Consider the following 19,089-nt stretch of genomic DNA (forward strand, 5'->3'; position numbering starts at 1 on the left):
AATGGTTCAGGATAGTGATGGCAAACCTTTTAGGGACCAGTGCCCAAACTGCAGCCCAAAACCCACATATTTATTGCAAAGTGCCAACACCACAGTTCAACCTGAATACTGAGGCTCTAGTTTAAAAAAAACAACTCAGGGCCGGGGATTTAGCTCAGTGGTTTCACCGCCTGCTGTGCAAGTGCAAGGACCCAAGTTCAATCCCTGGTACCAAAAAACAGACAAAACAACTCATACGTTAACATCTTTTGTCTTAAAAACAAGTAACAAGTGTCCCATAGGTTTGCACCACTGGCTTAGGAGATAGTAAATTTCAATCCTGAGTGGGGGGTTTTGGAAATACACTCACTGGAACCATAGTGAACCAATATCTTGAATAATTTGGGGGTTATCTCGTCTAGTCAGATATAGGAGCCCTGCCTCAATCCCTAGTCTTTAATGTATAGAAAACAAATAAAAACACTCTTACCCCTGACATATTATTAGGTATAAAATTAAGCTTTCTGGGTTTATCACCTAGTTTTTCTTGGAAACATTTTGTTGGTTTCAGATAGCAAATTAAAGTAGTAGCAGATACTGCATAGCAGTGAAAATTGAAAGCTGCCTCAGAAGGAGAGATGAAAAGAGTCCTCAACTAGAAAACTGCTCATCTGCCATGATAGGATGATGAAGAGACTAAACTGATACATGGGCTCTGTGTAACAAGGCAAGGAGTTACAGTGACACCTCGGTTCACAATGTGCCTGTTTGTAAACAATTCAGGATGCAAACAGCATTTGGCGAAATTTTGCTTTCATTCACAAACTCTACACTGGATGACAAACATGACCATGGCCGTCTTCCCCACATAAACACAAACAGCCATCTTCTCCAAAATCTTAAATTAAGTTTGTAAACTGAGGTACTGAGTTTGTTAACTGAGATTAGAAAAGAAATATAGTCAGAATGTAGATTAAGGCTTATGAGGTACATGGGAGCTTTGGAATAATAATGTTGAAATTGGAGACAGTAACTGGGTTTGTTTAAACTTAACTGTTTACGAAGTGTGTGACCTCATCCAGTATGACTGACATTTTTCTTAAACTCAGTTTCATGGCTTAGTCTGGCCCTTGACATCACTTTAAAGTCTTCTACTAATGAAATTTATAAAATCTTACTCTGCCTCAACTTGGTATTTCACTGTCTTTCTACTGCTGTATATTCTGAAATTCTTGCTTCCTTCATTCCCTCCTCCCTCCACAGGCTGCTTAGCCTTTGTTTCCTTGAGCCAAGACCAAGACCTAGAGTGGTTAATTCCTTGAATTGCTTTCTCCCCCATTTCTGCATTTATTTTACTCCCCGTTTCCCTTACTCTTCTGCTATAACCTTTTCTTTTGTATTCATGTAACCCTAAAATGCGGGATCGGGTGCATTCTTGGACTGAGAAGCACAGTAAGGTAGACTCAATTATGTGACTATTTGCTACTGTAAAAACACAATAAACATACTATAACATAAACACTGTAGAAACGCAGCTTCCAATCTCAGGATAGTCCTCTCAGATTTTAACTTCTAGGTCTCAGTTGCTTCATTGGCAAAATTAAAATGGTAGGCTCACTTTGAAGTACTAGGCCACAGTAAATCTTGGACACAAGTGACTTATTACCTGGCAGCTATGGTGAGTGCTCACTGCTTCCCACACCTGGCCTGACGTGTCTTGACGCTTGCCGCCCCTCCAACACCTGGCAGGTGAGCTCACCTTGCATCTCACGAAGGAGACACCCGGCAGGCCAGGCACTGCCACGCAGTCTGCGCCTGCCTTCCTCTAGCTGCGTGCTGGACTACCCTTTCACCTCAGGCTGCATCCTCCTTTGCCCACTGAGCTGTGGGTTCTTTGAAGTCAGGGATTGAGTTATGTGTCTTTCATCCGCAGTGCTGTGCACAATAACTGCATCTGGCCAGTGTGCAGTAACTATTTCTCACATGAACAGTCTTGTGCCCAAATGCTTTTCTCACAATATGAAAGGTTCCTGCTTCTGCTTTCTACAGTTTCACTGCTTGTTTGATGGTATCCACTTCTATGTATTCTGGGGCTTTGCACCCCTTCTTCTCCCGTATTTCCATCCTTTTCACGGAGCCTGGGAGCATGTTCAGGTCTTCCCTCTGAGTGCTTGACTCTCAGCCACTCTAGAAGAGCACCCCGCTTCTTAGCACTGCCTTGCCTCAGGCAGGGTCTCCTGTCCCCTGAAAGTGCCCGCTGGGCAGGCAGCGGCTTGCCCACGGTTGGTTAGGAAGAGACTGGTTGTTCCCTTTGTCCCACACGTGCTTTCTCCTTTCACATTACTGACCCGTCCCCTCTTTAGAATCTTTTACTTTGGTGTCACCTTCCTCAGTCCTGTGTACCTCTTCACCACTGTCTCAATTTTAGTGGTGTTTTTCTTTCCCACTTACTGCATTCATTTTGCCATTATTGTGTTTAACTGTCAGCACCTGACGTTTGTCCTCTGCTCTGCTATCTGACTGCTCGGGTCTCCTCTCTTATCTGGGTTGTCCCGATTTCTCTTTGAGTGCCCCACGGCAGACTGCACACCCCCCCCCCCAGCCCATTGGCCCTCCTGTCACCAAAGCAGTATTAAAATCAGATCTGCTGTTTGCAACCTTTCCATTGCTTTGCCTCCAGGGTCAAACACTAAACTCTCCAGTTAGGCATTCCCCACCCCTCCCACATACTTCAAGTTAGAAATACTTGCAGTTCCCTGGCCTTTGTTCTGTTCTTGTGTTCCTTTTTCTCTGGAATTTTCTTTTCCCCCAAATCTGCGTATGAAATTCCTCATAAGTCTGTAAGATGTAAGTAAGTGACTTCTTTACCAAATTTTGTCCTTTACCTTGAATAGACAACTACCTTATTTTTCCTTAAATTTGCTGCAGTTTTGATTGTTTTGATCAGTACCATTTTACTCATAGGCCCTCCCCCACCTCTCTCTCTCTCTCACGCACACACACCCCTATCCCCGGCTAGTAAACTTTTTGAGAGCAAGAACTAAAAAAAAAAAAAAAAAATATATATATATATATATATATATATATACATACATATATAAATCAGTGTATCCATTACTAATCTTAAACAAAAATTTTGTTTGTATGTTTCCTCAGTTGTATACCCTTCCTTTCTCTCCAGAGGAAACCACTGTCCTGAAATTTATTATTTATGCCTTTTAAAATAGTTCTAAAAATAGTTTTATCACATACATATATGTATTGCTGAGTAATTGTCATTTTGTTTTGAACATTTCAAACTTTTAAAAAATGGAATCATTGTATGTATTTTTTAGTACTTGTTACTTTTGGCGATTCATTTTTATTGCTGCATGTTAGCGTTCCACTGTATATACACGCTGTAATTTATCCACTCTAACCACTGGGCATCATCTCCAGTGGGGGTTGGGAGGGTGATGAGGAGGGCTGATAGGAGCTTGTACGGGATGTCTGTGCAGTCCTTGGGGACCATAGTTGTCACCAGGATTTAGCGTTGCCCCCATGAAGGGCATTTAGAAATTAGGGAAGTGCTTTTCGTTGTTACAGTGATTGTTAGGCACCACTGTCATAGCGTGGGCAGGGGAAAAGGATGCCAGCTACCTGAAGTGCGCACACGGATCATTCCACAGACTGCCAGCGGTGACTTACTGAGCAGTGGTGCTCTGAGACTGTAAAGCAGAAGCACCTGTTTTAGAGGATGGCTGTTTTCAGCCTAACTGGGTAATGACCAGAGAGTCTTCTGTATTTTTATACTTCTGTTGGGCAGTGAGTGTCCACTGTCTATTTCCCTGCCAATATTTGATAATAATGTTACAAATCTGAAAGTAAGAGGTGGTATCACATGGTGCTCTCAGCTTCATTCATCAGATTATTAATGAAGCTGAATACTTTTCCATCTGTTTATTGGCTGTTTGGTATATCTTTTGCAAACTCAGGACCTTGCACTTGAGAGGCAGATGGCGGCACCACTGAGCTAAATCCCTGGCCCTGGTATATCTTTTTAAGTGCTTGTTTTGTTTGGGATTTTTAATTTTACCTACTGTTGTATTGGATATTTATCTTAAAGACCGAAAATATTTAAAAATTTTTTTGAATTCTTTTTCTGATTGTGTATAGTGTTTGTAGTTTATCTGTTTACTCCTTGGGCTTAGGAGAACAGCTACTTCATGAAAAATATGTACATTTTCAAAATTCCATATTTTAGTTTATATTTTTTAAAGTTTTTCTTCTTATGTTTTAAAGTTTTCATTTTTACCTTTATTCACTTGACCTGGCAGTAAATACATTTTTTCATGTCAAGGTAGAAATCCATTTTTATCCTTTTCAGTTGGCCGACAGTACCAGCGTTATTGTATAGGGGACTCCTGTGTATGTGTGGCCCTCTCTTTTGCTCCTCTTGTCCGTTAAATACCCCTTGTCAGCCCCAGATCATCTGAATTACTGCAGCTTTCTAGTGGGTCTTGATAGCTGTTAAAGCAAGTTCCGCTGCTTCGCAGGTCCTAAGTAGTAAGAAAGTGGCCGTTCTTGGGCCTTCACTCTTCTGGCCTATCACACGTGTAGGACAGCCCTGCCAGGTCTTCCCTTTGCTCTGTAAAAGGCGCAGAAATGAATCCTTTATATAGTTTATTTGTAGATTGCTTTGGATTTGCTCTGTAGAGATTTACTTGACCTGAAAATAATAGCAGTTCTGGCTTTCAGTCCTTCCTTCCTTCCCTCCCTCTCTCCTTCCTTTTCCCCCTCTTTGCTTCTCACCATCCCTCCTCCCTTTCGTTCTTTTTTCTTTTACAGACTCTACCACTGAGCCACACTTCTAACCCCTCTTAGCCTTTCCTGAACTGGTTAGAATCACCAGTACAATATTGAGTAGAAGCTATGATAACTATTTTTTTCTTATTCCTCCTTTTAGAATGATTTTCCTACTTCACCATCACGTAGGGTGCTATTGAAGGTTTGTAGTGCATTCACATTGTTAATTGTTAGTACTGTAGTTGGTGCTGGCTTCTAGCTGCAGCAGTTCTATGCAGCCTTGTAGCCTGCTGGGCTGAGCAATGTGGCTTCTTAATAGAATGACTGGTTTCCTCCAAAACACTCAATCCCCAAAGAACTAAGCAGCTGCCCAGCCATGTCTGGACTGGCCTTGGAGTTACTCCATTGCTTCGAGGTGAGTCACTAACCTTTGCCCAGAAAAAATGGGACTGAGTAGAGACCCCTGCATCTCCATGTCAGGAGTGTTATGTTTCCTGACGTGTTTGAAACCTCCAAGCCTAGAATATGGAATTTTCATAAATATTTTTCTATGTGTACTTAAGAAAATATACTCTATTGGTTTTAAGGTTTTAAATGTGTCATTTAATTTGTCAGTTTTGTAGTTGAAATCTGTATTCTTATTGCTTGCCTACTTGCTAGTTGGTTATTTTTGTCTGGTCATCTTATCAGTTATTTTGTTCAATCAGATTGAGAAGTAATGCTTTTTTGTATTTTAAAGTATAGTCACTAGGTGCATACAAAATCTAGAATTATTTTATCTTACTCCTGATCTGAGCCTTTTATCGATATGTAGAGACATTTTCATCTCTTTAAGTCTTGCTTTAAAGGCATGATATAGCTCCATCTTATTTTTGTTAAAGGTATAATATAGCTCCATTGTCTTATTTTTGTTAAGTATTTGCCTGGTATAACTTCATTTTAACTTCAACATTTCTGTGTCCTCACATTTTAAGTATGTATCTTACAAAGAACATATAGCTAGGATTTTATATTTTACCTGAAAGATTTAAGCCATTTATATTGATCATGATCCTTGATATATTTGGGGTTTTTTTCCTAGTTTTACCTTCCATATGATGTCTTCTAGTTTCCTGTACTTTGTACCTTTTTTTAAGGTATTAAAAATCCATTTCTTATTCCATTCTTTTACTTTCTAATAGTTTCACTGAAGCTTGACAATTCCTTTAAGTAAATAGACCACAATAAAATTAATTGTTAGCTAAGTTTCATTAATTTTTTTAATTCTTTGATTTTTTTTTCCTGTTCTCCTGTTGTCCTTTCTGCAGGTTGTTTCTTCAGTGCCTTCATTTTCCTGATTTATAGTTTGCTTAGCTTTTGTTTCCTCTTGTTAATCCTTTCGTAAGTTTACCAGAAATATCATGTGAGATACTTTCTTCTTTAGCTTCGGATCTTCAGGCATTTTCATAGGTGATTTAAAAGATCATCTGATTCTAGGTGTGAGCCCTGAAGGACCAGGTACAGTGAAGGTCCTTTTGTCTTCCAGTTCAGTCCATGGTGTTCTACAACCAGATTTTTTTTAACAGCAATGTAGAGCTTTGAAAGTAAACCTTCCCATTCAGTGCAGGGCAGTGCAGAACATGACATAATCCACCGGGCAGATCATCTGACACTGTGGGGCCTCTGAAGAAATCAGTAAGAAGTTTAGTTCTCTCACCAGCAGATAACAACGTGGGTTTTGTTCCTTCAGGACATTTAGAGACACAGGGCTTCTCAGTACCTAATTCAGTCATCTCCAGCACGTGGTTGTCATGCATACAACCCTCCCAGGTTATTTGGCAGCTTACTCCGCAAGGTAAACGCGAATAAAGAATAATCTGACGTCTTTAAAAAGAATTCCAGCAATGTCTTATCCTCAAAGGGTCTTGCAATGTTTCTTTTTTCAGAACACCATACTTTTTTTTTTTTTCAAAAGATGCATTCACGTGTCTAAGTAGTGTGTCACTGTTAGACTCGTATTTTCCCCTTTAATCAACATGGAATTTTTAATATTTTCACTGTTTGAGTTCTCTCTTCTCGAGGACTCCTGGCCCTTCTTGTTTGGGGATTGGTATCTCAGTCCAGAGTCCATTGCTACCACAGCCTTAGTCCAGGCAGTGCATGTGCACCACGCAGGTGCACGAGAAGCCACTCTGGAGATTTTCGTTCTGTGTATTTAACTTAAAATTCAGCATTGATATCTTTAATGACTTTCTGATGAACACAAAGCCTTTAGAATGCTTTGGCTCTACTGCCCCTCTGATTTTTGTTATTTTTTGAAATTAAATATATCGCTGATGTTTCAGATTTACCTACATGTTTAACTTATTAACTTATTTTGCTTACCATTCTTGATTTTTTTTTTTTAATGAGACAGGCTTGCTGTGTTGCCCAGGCTGGCCTTTAACTCACTGTGTGTAGCCCAGGCTGGTCTCAAACTCACAGTGATTCTCCTGCTTCAGCCTCCCCAGTGCTGGAATTACAGACATGCACCACCACACCTCGCATCTTGAATTTTAGTTCACCCTTAGAACGTAATTTCCCTTTCTTCATAATGTATTTCCTTTAGAAGTTCATTTAGTGAAGATCTGTTTTGGTCATTGACACACGCATGAGACTGGAATTTTCTGGAGACCGTGTGTGTTTGTTTCTGCTGAGTGTCCATAGGCACTACCAGCCTGAGACACTTTAAATTTTTGACTTGGGGTTTTTCAAATTAAACAGGTCATAAAATTTAGGCCCCAAACCTGGCTGAAGGCAGTGTTGTGGTTGAGGGTTCTCAGGGAAGAGCAGTTCTCTTTCCGTTGTCCTCTTTCCGTTGTCCCCACCCAAGAGAGATGGGCATGTCGTAGTCATCCTCACCCTTCTGCAGTGCAGCAGTACTTTTCTACTTCACACAGTGAATGACCCTTCTCAGCACTGTGGCTTTGTGTCACACATGCCCTGGACCAGCTAGTTGTCCACTGAAGCCTGGGTTTTAGGCAAATGCTAGCTCCTGCATATTTGCTTATCCCTGTAGATTCCTGCTTTTCATCATTTCTGGGCTCTGAGGAATTTCCTCACTTTCCCTTGAGCTCAGAAGCAAATTTTCTATTCATTTGTTGATAGGCATCTAGGTTGTTTCCACAACTTAGCTACTTGGAATTGTGCTATCAACATGGGCATGCATGTATCACCACTGACTGTAGTGTGCTGTCTCTAGTTTTTTGGGGAATATTCCCAGGAGTTGGAATAGTTGGATTAAGTGGTAGTTCTATTTTTAGTTTCCAGTTTCCATCATGATTGTCCTAGTTTACGTTGGCACCAGCAGTATAGGAAAGACCCTTCTGCCATCCTTGCAGTGTTCATTGTTTTCTCTGTTCTTGATGGTAATAATTCTGACGAGTGAGAAGGAATTTCAAAGTATTTTTAATTTGCATTCCCCTAATGGCTAAAGGTATTTAATGTTTTTTCTTGTACCTGTTGGACATTTGTTCTTCTTTTGAGAAATATCCATTCGGCTCAGATAATTTATGCCTGTGCCTGTGGCTTCAAGTGTTTTTTCTGTGTTTCTTCCAGCAGTTCCGGAGTGTCTGCTTTTCTACCTAGTCACTGATCCATTTTGATTTGATTTTAGTACAGGGTGAGAGAAATCTAATTGTAATCTTCTGTATGTCGATAACCAGCTTTCTCTGCACTATTTGGTAAAAGGCTGTCTTTTCCCTAGCATATCATTGTCGGCCCCCTTGTCGAAACTCAGCTGGCTGTAGGTGTGTGGGGTCATTTCTGTGTCTTCTGTTCTGTCCCACTGAGGTACACGTCTGTTTGTTGTGAGGGCTTTGTGGTGTAACTTGAAATGCAATGTTTTGATGCCTCCACTATTTTGCTCAGGATTGCTCTGGCTATTCCAATTTCATATGGATTTTAGGAGTTGTTGGTATTGATCTTCCATGAAGGAGGTTGTTGATATTTTTATAGAGATCATACTGAATCTGTAGGATTCTTCTTTTGGTAATACGGTCATTTTAGATCAGCCAACTGATGAACAAGGAAGATCAATCTTTTTGTTTTCTAATGTGTTCTTGAATTTCTGTCTTCAGTTTCTGTAATGTTCATTCTAGATGACTCTCGCCTCCTTGACTAGGTTGATTCATAGGTATTTATTTTTGCTGAAGCTATTGTGAGTAGAATTGTTTTCCTGATTTCTGTCTTTGTGGGTTCATTAGCAGTACTGGCAAACCTATGGCACGTGTGCCGCAGCGGGCTGTTTATGTCGTTGAAAGCTCTAAAAGGCTTGGCATCACTGGTCCGGGAGAACACTGCTGATTTTTGTGTGTTGATTTTATATCCTGCTTTGCTAAATTTCCGTATCAGATCCAAGAGTCTTCTGGGGGAGTTTTTTGGGAGTCTTTTATGTAAAGAATCATGCTGTCTTCACACAGGGATAATTGACTTCCTTCTTTCCTGTTTGCATCATTTTTATTTCTTTATCCTGCTTAATTGCTGTGGCTGTAACTTCAAGTACTGTACTGAATAGAAATGGTAAGAGCACACACGCTTGTCTCATTCCTGATCCACAGAAACAATGCTTTCAGTTTTTCCTATTCAGTATGATATTGGCTGTGGGTTTATCATACATGCCTTTTATCATTTTGAAGAAAGATCCTTTAATACTTACTTTCCTCAGGTTATTTTTTATTATGAAGGAATCTTGGATTTTACTGTTTTTTCTGCATCTGTGGAGGTGATTTTTCCCCTTGATTCTAGTTAGTTGCATGGTATATTACATTTTAGTTACGTGGTATATCACATTTATTGATGTGCATATGCCAAATCACCCTTGCATCATTCCTGGATGAAATCACCTTGGTCATGGTGTATGATCTTTTCAGTGTGTTGAATTCTGTTTGCAAGAACCTTTTTTTTGAAGCGTGTTGTATGCTTCCCCACTCCAGCTGGTGAATGCTTATGTAATTGGTTAGAAGTATTTTTCAGGTGTACTTAGTGCAACAGACACTGATAGTAAACTGGTTTTGGTTTGTGGAAGAAACAGCCTGTTACTGTCTTCATCCTAGGGCAACACTGAACAGCCTGTCCCAACTAGCAAGATTGGGCTGGGCAGGAGAGAGTACCAGAGCTTGCAGCACCGCCATCACTCTCAGCGCTCTAAGTGCCGCCCCCCGAAGGGCATGTACCTGACCCAGGAAGACGTGGTCGCAGTTTCCTGTAGTCCCAATGCGGCCAACACCATCCTGAGGCAACTGGACATGGAGCTGATCTCGCTAAAACGCCAGGTATTTTTTATAAAAAGAATACATCTGATGATTCTGTCCGTTTTGCTTGCCCACTTCCACCTAGGGGAACTCTGCTGTTCACAGATTTCTTAGCTGTCCGATGGAATCCCTGAATTGCTGACTGAGTGCTCTAGTCTTGGCCAAATCTTATCACCTTGCTAAGCATTAGTTTCCAGGCTGCAGTGAGGGATAATAATCAGACTTCTCTTATAGACTGTTCAGCAGTATTTGCAGTGACACAGGTACATTATTCAAGTGTTTGGCACATCTTGAATGCTCAGTGAGTAAGAACTGCTGTCTTCTTTAGTAGCAGCGATACTCCTGAAAGAATATTGTCATGATCCAGTGGTGGCTAAGAGTCAGGACCTAGAGTCTGTGAACCCTTATGTTCTGACTTGGCTATCCTAACTCCTACCTACATGATTTTAGAGAGGTGTTTAACTTCTCAGCTCAGTTACCTGGAAATGAGAATTAAAATGTGGTTCTTGTAATCCAAACTACTCGGGAGGCGGAGGCAGGAGGATCCCAAATTTGAAGCCTGGGAAATGTAAGAAGACCCTGTTTCAAAAAAAAAAAAAAAAGTTAGAAGGGCTGAGAATGTAGCTCAGTGGTAGAGTACTCAAGCCTCTGAGTTCAAAATAAATTGCAAAAAATAAAATAAGGTGGTCAGAAGGAATTAAATCAGATAATATACAATAAGTGCTTAAAACAGCACCTGATACAGTAAGTTCTCTGTGAGTGGTTATGCAGTCTCTGGCCTGTCTGAATCTTTTCCTGCTTCTGTTTGCTCCGTTGTTTTTCCTCTCCCTTAGATCTAGATGCTCTCTAAATCAGCCAACCCTGCGCTATCTGCCATTGACTTTTGAGCCTGTTTTTTTCGCGCTGTGAATCTCCCTCCCAGGTCTGCAGCTGTAGTTCCAGCTGCCTCTAGATCTTCCTTGGAAAGATTGCTTTTGCCTCTGTTTCCTTTCACTGGAAACAACAGAATCTTACCCTTCATCCTTGCTGCTGTCCCTCCCCCAGGCAGTGGTGATCGACTTACATGGTTTAGCTCTGAAATCTCCTTTAAATTTTTGTTTACTTGGTTTTGGGTTTTTTTGTTTGTTTTTGTTTTTTGAGACAGGGTCTCCCTTTGTAGTCCAGGCCACCCTTAAACTTGCTATGGCTCAATCTAGGCTGAAACTTGAGATCCATCCTGCCTCAGCCTCCTGAGTGCTGAGATGACAGGCCTGCGCCCCCACATGAGGGCTAGCCTTGCTTCAGGCCCCACCTCCTCGTGGCCGACGGCCTGTCTTATTCTTTCTGTCTGCGCCTCTAGCCCCAGATGGCGTGTAGTTTCCAGGCTTAGTGTTTGCAGTGCTGGTGATGAAGTTCAGTCTTCTGCCCACTCCCCTCTAACAGGTTGCAGAGGAGGTAGTCAGGCTGTAAAGGTGATGTCAAGAAATTCGAAATTCAGCCTGAATTTAGAGATGCTGAAAGACGAAAGTGGGCGTGCTGTGGTCCTGTCATATTCACATCGTTCAGCTTTTCCTCCTGTGACACATCCCAAGTTTATCACTGTGTATTTGGAAAACTTGATCTTTAGAAAAACGAACATGTCTCATTCTCATTTTCATGTGATGCGATTAAGAAATTTGATCTTATAGTACAAAACTACTGAAAAGTTTGAAGGAAATGTGTAACCTCACTGATAAAACAGACAATTCTGTATCACTTCCGTTTTAATGTAAAGTGTAAGGTCTTTGCCGTTATATAGTTTGGGACCATGGCCCTCTGTCTTAAGGAAACGTGTTCAGATTTCTCCATCCCTTGGCCCTGATTATTCACCCAAACTGGTCTTGTGTTTCTCTCCTCCCGTAGCAAACTTCCTGCATAAATACACACGTCAGCTTCTTCCGCTTTCTTGCCACCATTTATTCTGAGTTTTCCAGTCTGGTTTCTGCCCGTACCCCATTGCAGTTCTACCACTGGAGAAGCTTATCCTGAGGTCGTCTGTGCCTGGACCTGCCCACCCATCACCCCAGCACGCTGGGAGGCTGAGGCAGGAAGACTGCAAGTTTGAGGCCAGCCTGGGCGATTTAACAAGACCCCTCTGCTGTGCGCCCCCCCCAACCCCTGTGACTGAATCACCAGGTCTCATGTCTCTGTCTTGGTTTTCTCTCCCTTGACTACTCAGTAATGTTTACCACAGCCGTTTCTAGCTTTTTGGGATTCCTTTCTCCGGATTTCTGAGACCCTGGCCTCTCTTGGGTGTACATATTATAGGGGATTGAGTGCTTACCCTCGAGTTAAGACGCCATCTTCTCAAACACAACACTTTTCTAGAAAACTTCTAATGTGCTCTGTCACCTGTATTCCTGCTCATCCACAGTACTACTGCCTTTTACTGGCTTGTAAAAGGAACTTCATTTTAAGCTTTAATCTTTTTCCCAGTTCTTTTGACAGTGTCACATGGTAAAGGTTTGTGTCTGGGCTTGTCTCAAACAGGACACATCCGCCACGTCCAGACTGATTGCGCCTATCCCTGCGTGATTCTGCATTCCCTGGGCCACTCCGCTGGCCAGGTGTCCTTGGTTCCTCCTACTTTCCCACAGTGCAGTGTTTACAAGGAGATCCTCGCCTTGTTTCCAGTTTGTCTCTTCACCCCAGCTGTAGTACCGCCACCCTTTCATTCCTGCTGTTCCTATGGAAGTTTTCTTAATTACTTAATGTTTCTCATCTGGACTGTTAAATGAATCCATCTCTATCATCCCATTCTGTTCCTATTCCTGGAAGTATCTTTTCTAAAGGGAAATGTCGTGTTGTTCATGTGCTTCAGAGTACTTTGTTTCCTTCCGTCATTAGGCAGAATCCACATTCCTCGGCCTGGCCCCAGCCTGACTTCCTGCCCAGCCATTGGGTGCTGCTCCCTCCCTAAATGCTTTTCTTCCCGGAGTGCCCAGAGTGCCCGCCTTCTCCGCAGCCTGTCTTGGCCTGCTTGATGCGGGCCAGTCCTTCCTGGTGAGGGTCAGCTTCTGTGAAGCATTCTCCCTAGACCTCCCTGTCACCACCCAGCCACACACATGCCAGCACATTCACTAGTTTACTCATTCTCTGTCCCTCTCCCTGATAATGTTAGATGTTTTAGCATTTATCATATTGTGTATTCATTTATCTTCCCTTTATTCTATGAGTTCCTTGAAAGACCATGTTTTATACCTGTAAGTCTCTGACATGGCCAGCTTACCTTGAGCCATCTAACATTTATACATTTTATCTGTCTTTTTAAGATCTCTGGTGGAAAAAAAATTCACAAATCACTTTAGACATATTTTTGGGGGAGGTGTCCACAAAGAAAAGAAAATCTTCACCTTTAATGTTCTAAATGGAAATGACAGTAGTGCTGGCAGAATAGCAGTGTAAGTGCAGCTGTAGTGTAGTTTAAATACACATTGTGCCTTCTGCATTTGTGGCTTTGGAAAGTCTCAACTTCACTGCCTCACATTCTTAATCTGTAAAATGGTGATAATAGAAGTACAGTCAGTTCTGCTCTAACTTGTTCTAAAAACAGATTTATTCCAGTGCAGTTGATATACCAGGTATCAATTTGAGCATAGTGTGAGTTTTCTGTTTGCTTAAGTATGATCTATCTAGTCAGTGGAAAACTACACAATTCGGATGTGTACCAGCTACCCGAGTGCACTGTGTCATGAAGCACGGACATCTGATCTTAAAACAACCATCTTACCCCTTTGCAATAATAACTCACAAGCTGCAGCCTCTTGGATGCTCACTTCTGCACTAGCCTTCAGAGCTTTTCCTGGATGTAACTTTTAGCATCCTGTGGCATTTATGGGTTTGTTTCCCTCCCTTCACTTTTCCCTCCTTCACTTCCTCCCTGCCTTTCTCCCTCTTTGCTTTTTTATTAGCTTTCTTCCTGCCTCCCTTTCTTCGCTGGGGATTAAATCCAGGGCCTTGCACATACTAGGAAAATGCTCTGCCGCTGAGCTATCTATATATCCCCAGCCCCACATGTTTTATTTTCGTAACCAATTAATGTACAAAACTCTTGCCTTATTTTTCTTTCTTTTCTTGTTTGTCACTGATGAAGGTTTTGAGTGTCGTATCCCAACCTCCTTTTCTCCCTAAAACCTGTGGTTTTTATTGTGGATTTTGCATAGTATAATGACTTCTTTTTTTTTTTTTTTGGTACTGGGGATTGAACTCAGGACCTTGAGCTTGAGACTTTTCAAAAATACATACGTTGTGTTAAAGCAGAACTGATTGTACTTACCTCACAGTTTGTTGTGAGAATTACTGTTATTTATTATATATAAACTACCAAGAATGAGATTTTATACATAATAAATACATAATAAATATTACCCATCGTCATTTTCCTCTAGGAATGATTGCTATTTGGTCAGAATTTTATGGTAATGAGAAATATGGGTGGAATTGAATTGGTGTCTGTGTCAGTTGCTTTGGTCATAAAGATACTGGTAAAATATATTTGAAAACTGACTTATAATATTAAAGTCTAATTGAAGCTCTAGTAAATGTGTGTGTCCACTGAAATGTATATTTGTTGAATGGGTAGTCTACCACACCCTGGGTGTGATAAGTATGTCTGTTCTTCTGAAATAAAATCTAAGAGAGTTTTAGTGTATATCCTTTTGTTTTATTTGAATGCTTAAACATCTACCTGTTACATTGTCTGATTCATATTTTGGCTTATTTTGTTGAAGGTTCAGAATGCTAAGCAAGTAAACAGTGCACTTAAACAGAAAATGGAAGGTGGAATTGAAGAGTTCAAACCTCCTGAGGTATGGTACTGACAAGCAGATGTAGTCACGTAGCCTTGTTCTTTGAGTTATCCATTGTTCAGGTGCTATTGGTCACATGTACTGTTAGTATTTTGAAGGTTTCTCAGTGTTAATAATTTGTTAGATATCTCTATTCGACTCTAGATATTTTGAGTTTGGCTAATCCTTTTGTACATGTTAAATCATTTCTTCCTGCCGTTAGCAATTTGTATCAAGCAAAGTACTTAGGGAAACAGCTGTAGGAATAGGCCCTGTGTATATGAGATGAGAAGGTCATTGATGAGGAAGCCTGTGGTGGAGACGCCACTCGGTCTACACCGCAGTTCCCTCAAAGCCCGGGCCTGTGTGAATTAGTGGCACAAACAAAGGAGTTCATTTCAACACATTTTTACTGTAATGTAAGACGTTTATGTGGATTTGTATTCTTGTACCTATTTCCCTGAAAATATAAAACCCGAGACAAGATATAGATTGACCCTTTTCTTTAAGCAAAGATGTAAATGTGTTTTTGATTATGTAGTCATTAAAAGTACTGAAAGCTGTCTTGATCCAGTTTTCACAGAAGTTTCTACTATACAGTCTTCTCTCTCTGAAGACTCCTGTGTGATGCTTCCTGCCTTGGGTCTTCGTTTCTTTGTGTGTGATGATCTGACTTGGTCCTGATGGGGCGTTTCCACTCCAGATCACAGGCTGACTGATATGTCTGCAGTGGTTATGTGTGGGGCTTGGGGTGGGGGACACAAGAGTAGCACTTCAGAAACAAATCCTGGCTCTGTGCCCGCTGGTCACTGGTGCACCGGGAAGCCTGTGTTTGTTGTAAATAATCTCTCAAGGAGGTTAGGTCATGGGAAAGAATGGAAAGTGCAGAGATCAATAAACTCATTCCAAGGCCACAGGTAAAATGACAAACATTGTGTCGAGTGGCATGTTTGTATTCAGTGCAATACAAAAAATACTGTTTTATTTTGCTATATTGCAACAAAAATTACTTTAAACTTCGTATCAAAATTATTTTAATTTTGTATTTACACATTTAAATATATAATGCAGAAAATGTAAAATGTCTGTAATTCATAATTTAAATGTTAAATAAAATACAGCAGATACGAAGAACTTTATGCTAGTAAGTCTGAAAATTTAAACAATATACAACTTCCTAGGAAAATGTCTTAAACAAAATTCCCAGAAAAAGAAAAGGTTGAATAATTTATAATCACTAAATAAAATGAAGGCATAAGTAACATTTTTCTTTCACAATAAAACACCAGGCTCAGATGATTTTGCAGAAAGGATCTATCACATTTTCAAAGAATAGTCTAATCTCCAGTTTTTCATAAAATCATAGAACAGTGTAGCTATTTGCATTATCTAAAGATCAGAATTGACAGTAGCATTGTATCTTACTTTATGCTATCTCTTTGATCTTTACATAAATCCATACTAAGAGGTACAGTGGATACTATTGTTTTACATGAGGAAAAGTGAGACTCGGGTTAACTTACCCAAGGTCACAAGGTAGTAAACAGAACTCTGGCTGTATTTCAGATTTTTGGAGCCATTAGCTCTAGATTAATATACATTGTGCTGCCACTTACTTAAGTTCTCATAGAATAGCAAAATTGTATATTCTCACATTTTGATGCAGTTATTGGGTTGGAAGTAATTGAATATTTATTATGTCTTTTGACTTGTTATAAAAATTGATCAAAATAAAAGTCACCAAAATCTTGACACTATCGTGCAAACATTGAAGTTTGAATATTATTTTAGGATGACTCATTGAACTCATGACTTAGGGAAAAAATTATTTATACACACACACGTTTTGTCAGCTAGAAAGTCCCCAGGGTATATTTAGATTCATCATACATGCTATTCCTGTTGTTTTCAGGATGGCAGTTTGAATGTATATATTTCAAAGTACTGGATTCATAGTCACAGTAATGCCTTTGAAAGTCATGTCATCTATTTGTTTACCTGTAGGTTAGACTTTACCAAAGAATGTTTATAATCTTTAAAATAATTACAGTAGATTGTTTTTTAAAAGTACCTCACAATTACTAATGTGCTTGGCTTATTAAATTTGTTTTACCATTTGCGTTTAAGGAAAGATTTAGTGGAAAAAGTTCATTCACTTTCTCAAGTGTTTATTGATCGCCTGTTCCATGGGAGGCAGCATTAGGTGCCGTAGGAAGTGTGCGTGGGGAAGGGAGAACACGCAGAGACGAAGACAGATGCCGTGATTTTGCCGCCCGCTTTTAAAGGGCTTACAGTCTGGATATTCAGAGACAAACTGCCAAAATCATGTGCCAGATTTATAAGCAAAATGCTACAAGGAGCAGTGGGGCATTGCTCATTCTGGCTAGGGTGGTCAGGGAAGACTTCCTGGAGAGGCTGTTGGAGCTGAGCTTTGAAGGAGAAACGAGAGATTCACACAAGCTGAGCACAGAGGAAAGCGTTCCAGGCAGAGAGTGACATAAGCAGTGATGGAGTGTTGAATAGTATATTCAAAATAGAAATCTAGTGGGGGCTAAAACAGTGTCCCAAACCGAGCAACAAGTATACCCTGCGCACTCCTTGTGTGCTCGTTGCTGTGCTAATTACGTCAAGGGTTCAGTGGAAGTGTGAAACAGCCTTCGCTCAAGAACTGTCCTGTCACCTGGGCTTGGGGCCCCCGGCACGTGCCTGTAACACCAGTACAGTGGGGAATCACAATTTTGAGCCTAACCCAGACAGGTTGGCAACTTGGAGAGACTGTGTCCGTGGATAGGCCTTCGGTTCAGTCCCCAGTACTGCAGGGGCAAGGTTCAGGTGAGGAGAGAATATCACATTGTCTTCTTAGGAAGGCGGACTTGAGTGGAAGGAGAAACGGACAGTGAGAGAGATGGTCTCCAGATTGTGCAGACGCTGCTTCATGACAGAGACCAGTGGGCAGAGCTGCATAACAGTCCTTGGGAGAGCTGGAGAGAGATGGGTGACTTCTTAGTCAAACGGAAGAAGCCTGTAGTTTCCTCAGTGTAGGGAGGATGTAATCCAGAATATTAATGGTAGGCATGTTACAGAACAGGGCAATGTAATGGCTGCTAAAGTCCGGAGCATGAAGTGATCAGTGGTAAGAGGGAGTATGCATAGGGCTGGGTACTAGTAGTAATGAAAACAAGTGAGAAATCCAAAAGAGCATTCACAGTAGGAGAGCAGTGTGTCTTCTCAGGAGTGTATGAGCATGGTGGGTAGAGGTGGTATGTTTTGTTCTGCTTTGATTTGTTTTGGATAGAGCTAAGTAGATGGAGTGAGGAGATAAATCAGTCCGGGAAATGAGAATAATTATAACTGGAAAAGGAGTGCTTTCGAAACTAGAAATTTCGCATCTGTAGGCGTTTTCATGCATGACATCCTTCCATTAGGGATGTTGGGTGGAATTTTCAGCGTTGGGTAGAAGGTTTAGAGTGGTAACCTTTCCAGCTCTTCTGGCTCAGAGATAGTGTGCGTCTACCACTGACAAAGTAGAAGTGTGGGAAGTCAAATGGATTTAACAGAAAGGATTGGTAAAGATGCTGAATTCACTAAGGATGTCTTAGATTGTTTTAGAAGGTTATATAATGTAGTTAATATTTCTGTTGTATTGGAGTATTTCATTTTATGTTACTATTTTTTAAACAGCAGCAATTGAGACCAGGGTTTGCTAAACAGAAGAATATACTTCATGTACCACCTAGCTAACTACAGCTACCGCACAGTTTTGGCTTCCTAGATCTATTTTAATCTTTTTAAAAAATGAAATCTCCACCAAAGTTTCATGTGCTTTGAAGAGAATTTAAAAACCAATAACATAACAGGAATAGTAAAATTTTGATCCTACGTCTTCTTCAGTCTTGTGCTTCTGCTGCTGCTTTCATTGTGTCACAGTGGACTCACCCTGTAGAGCTTTGCTCCTCCTCCTGCATTTTCCCTTCAAAGCTGCTGCTTAGAGGTCAGCATCATCACTAAGGGCCAAATTCTGCAATACTCGATTCCCCAAGCCTTCTGAGCCCTCATTTTAGATGACTGCTCCTCTCTTTCTTTAACTTTTGAGAGGTTTGGGTCTCTTTTAATCAGTTTTAGCTTCCACATGTCTGCTGTGTATTTCTTTGAACTGAGGGAAATTCTAGTTTTTAAATACACATAAAATAAACTTTTACACAACACTGCCCTAAATTCAAGTCAACAGCTTCTTGTGGGGTTGAAGTAAA

At 40.8% G+C, this 19,089-nt stretch overlaps 1 protein-coding gene and 1 pseudogene across 8 annotated transcripts in view; one reads left to right on the forward strand and one right to left on the reverse strand.

The window, feature by feature from the left end:
• Rcor3 (REST corepressor 3) overlaps positions 1-19,089 on the forward strand; it is a 47,590-nt gene that overhangs the window by 14,242 nt on the left and 14,259 nt on the right. For all 8 annotated transcript variants that reach the window (XM_087194025.1, XM_087194024.1, XM_087194028.1 and 5 more), the window contains 2 exons: positions 9,837-10,055; positions 14,783-14,860. In XM_087194025.1, the coding sequence (XP_087050151.1) occupies positions 9,837-10,055; positions 14,783-14,860 (297 nt within the window). The remainder of the gene's footprint in view (positions 1-9,836; positions 10,056-14,782; positions 14,861-19,089) is intronic.
• On the reverse strand, positions 6,001-6,712 carry LOC110345333 (ribosome production factor 2 homolog pseudogene; annotated as a pseudogene).

This window comes from Heterocephalus glaber, unplaced genomic scaffold (genome assembly GCF_053883595.1).
Source record: "Heterocephalus glaber isolate CG9 unplaced genomic scaffold, H.glaber_assembly_v1.0 deba00001600, whole genome shotgun sequence".
Taxonomy (NCBI): Eukaryota; Metazoa; Chordata; class Mammalia; order Rodentia; family Bathyergidae; genus Heterocephalus; species Heterocephalus glaber.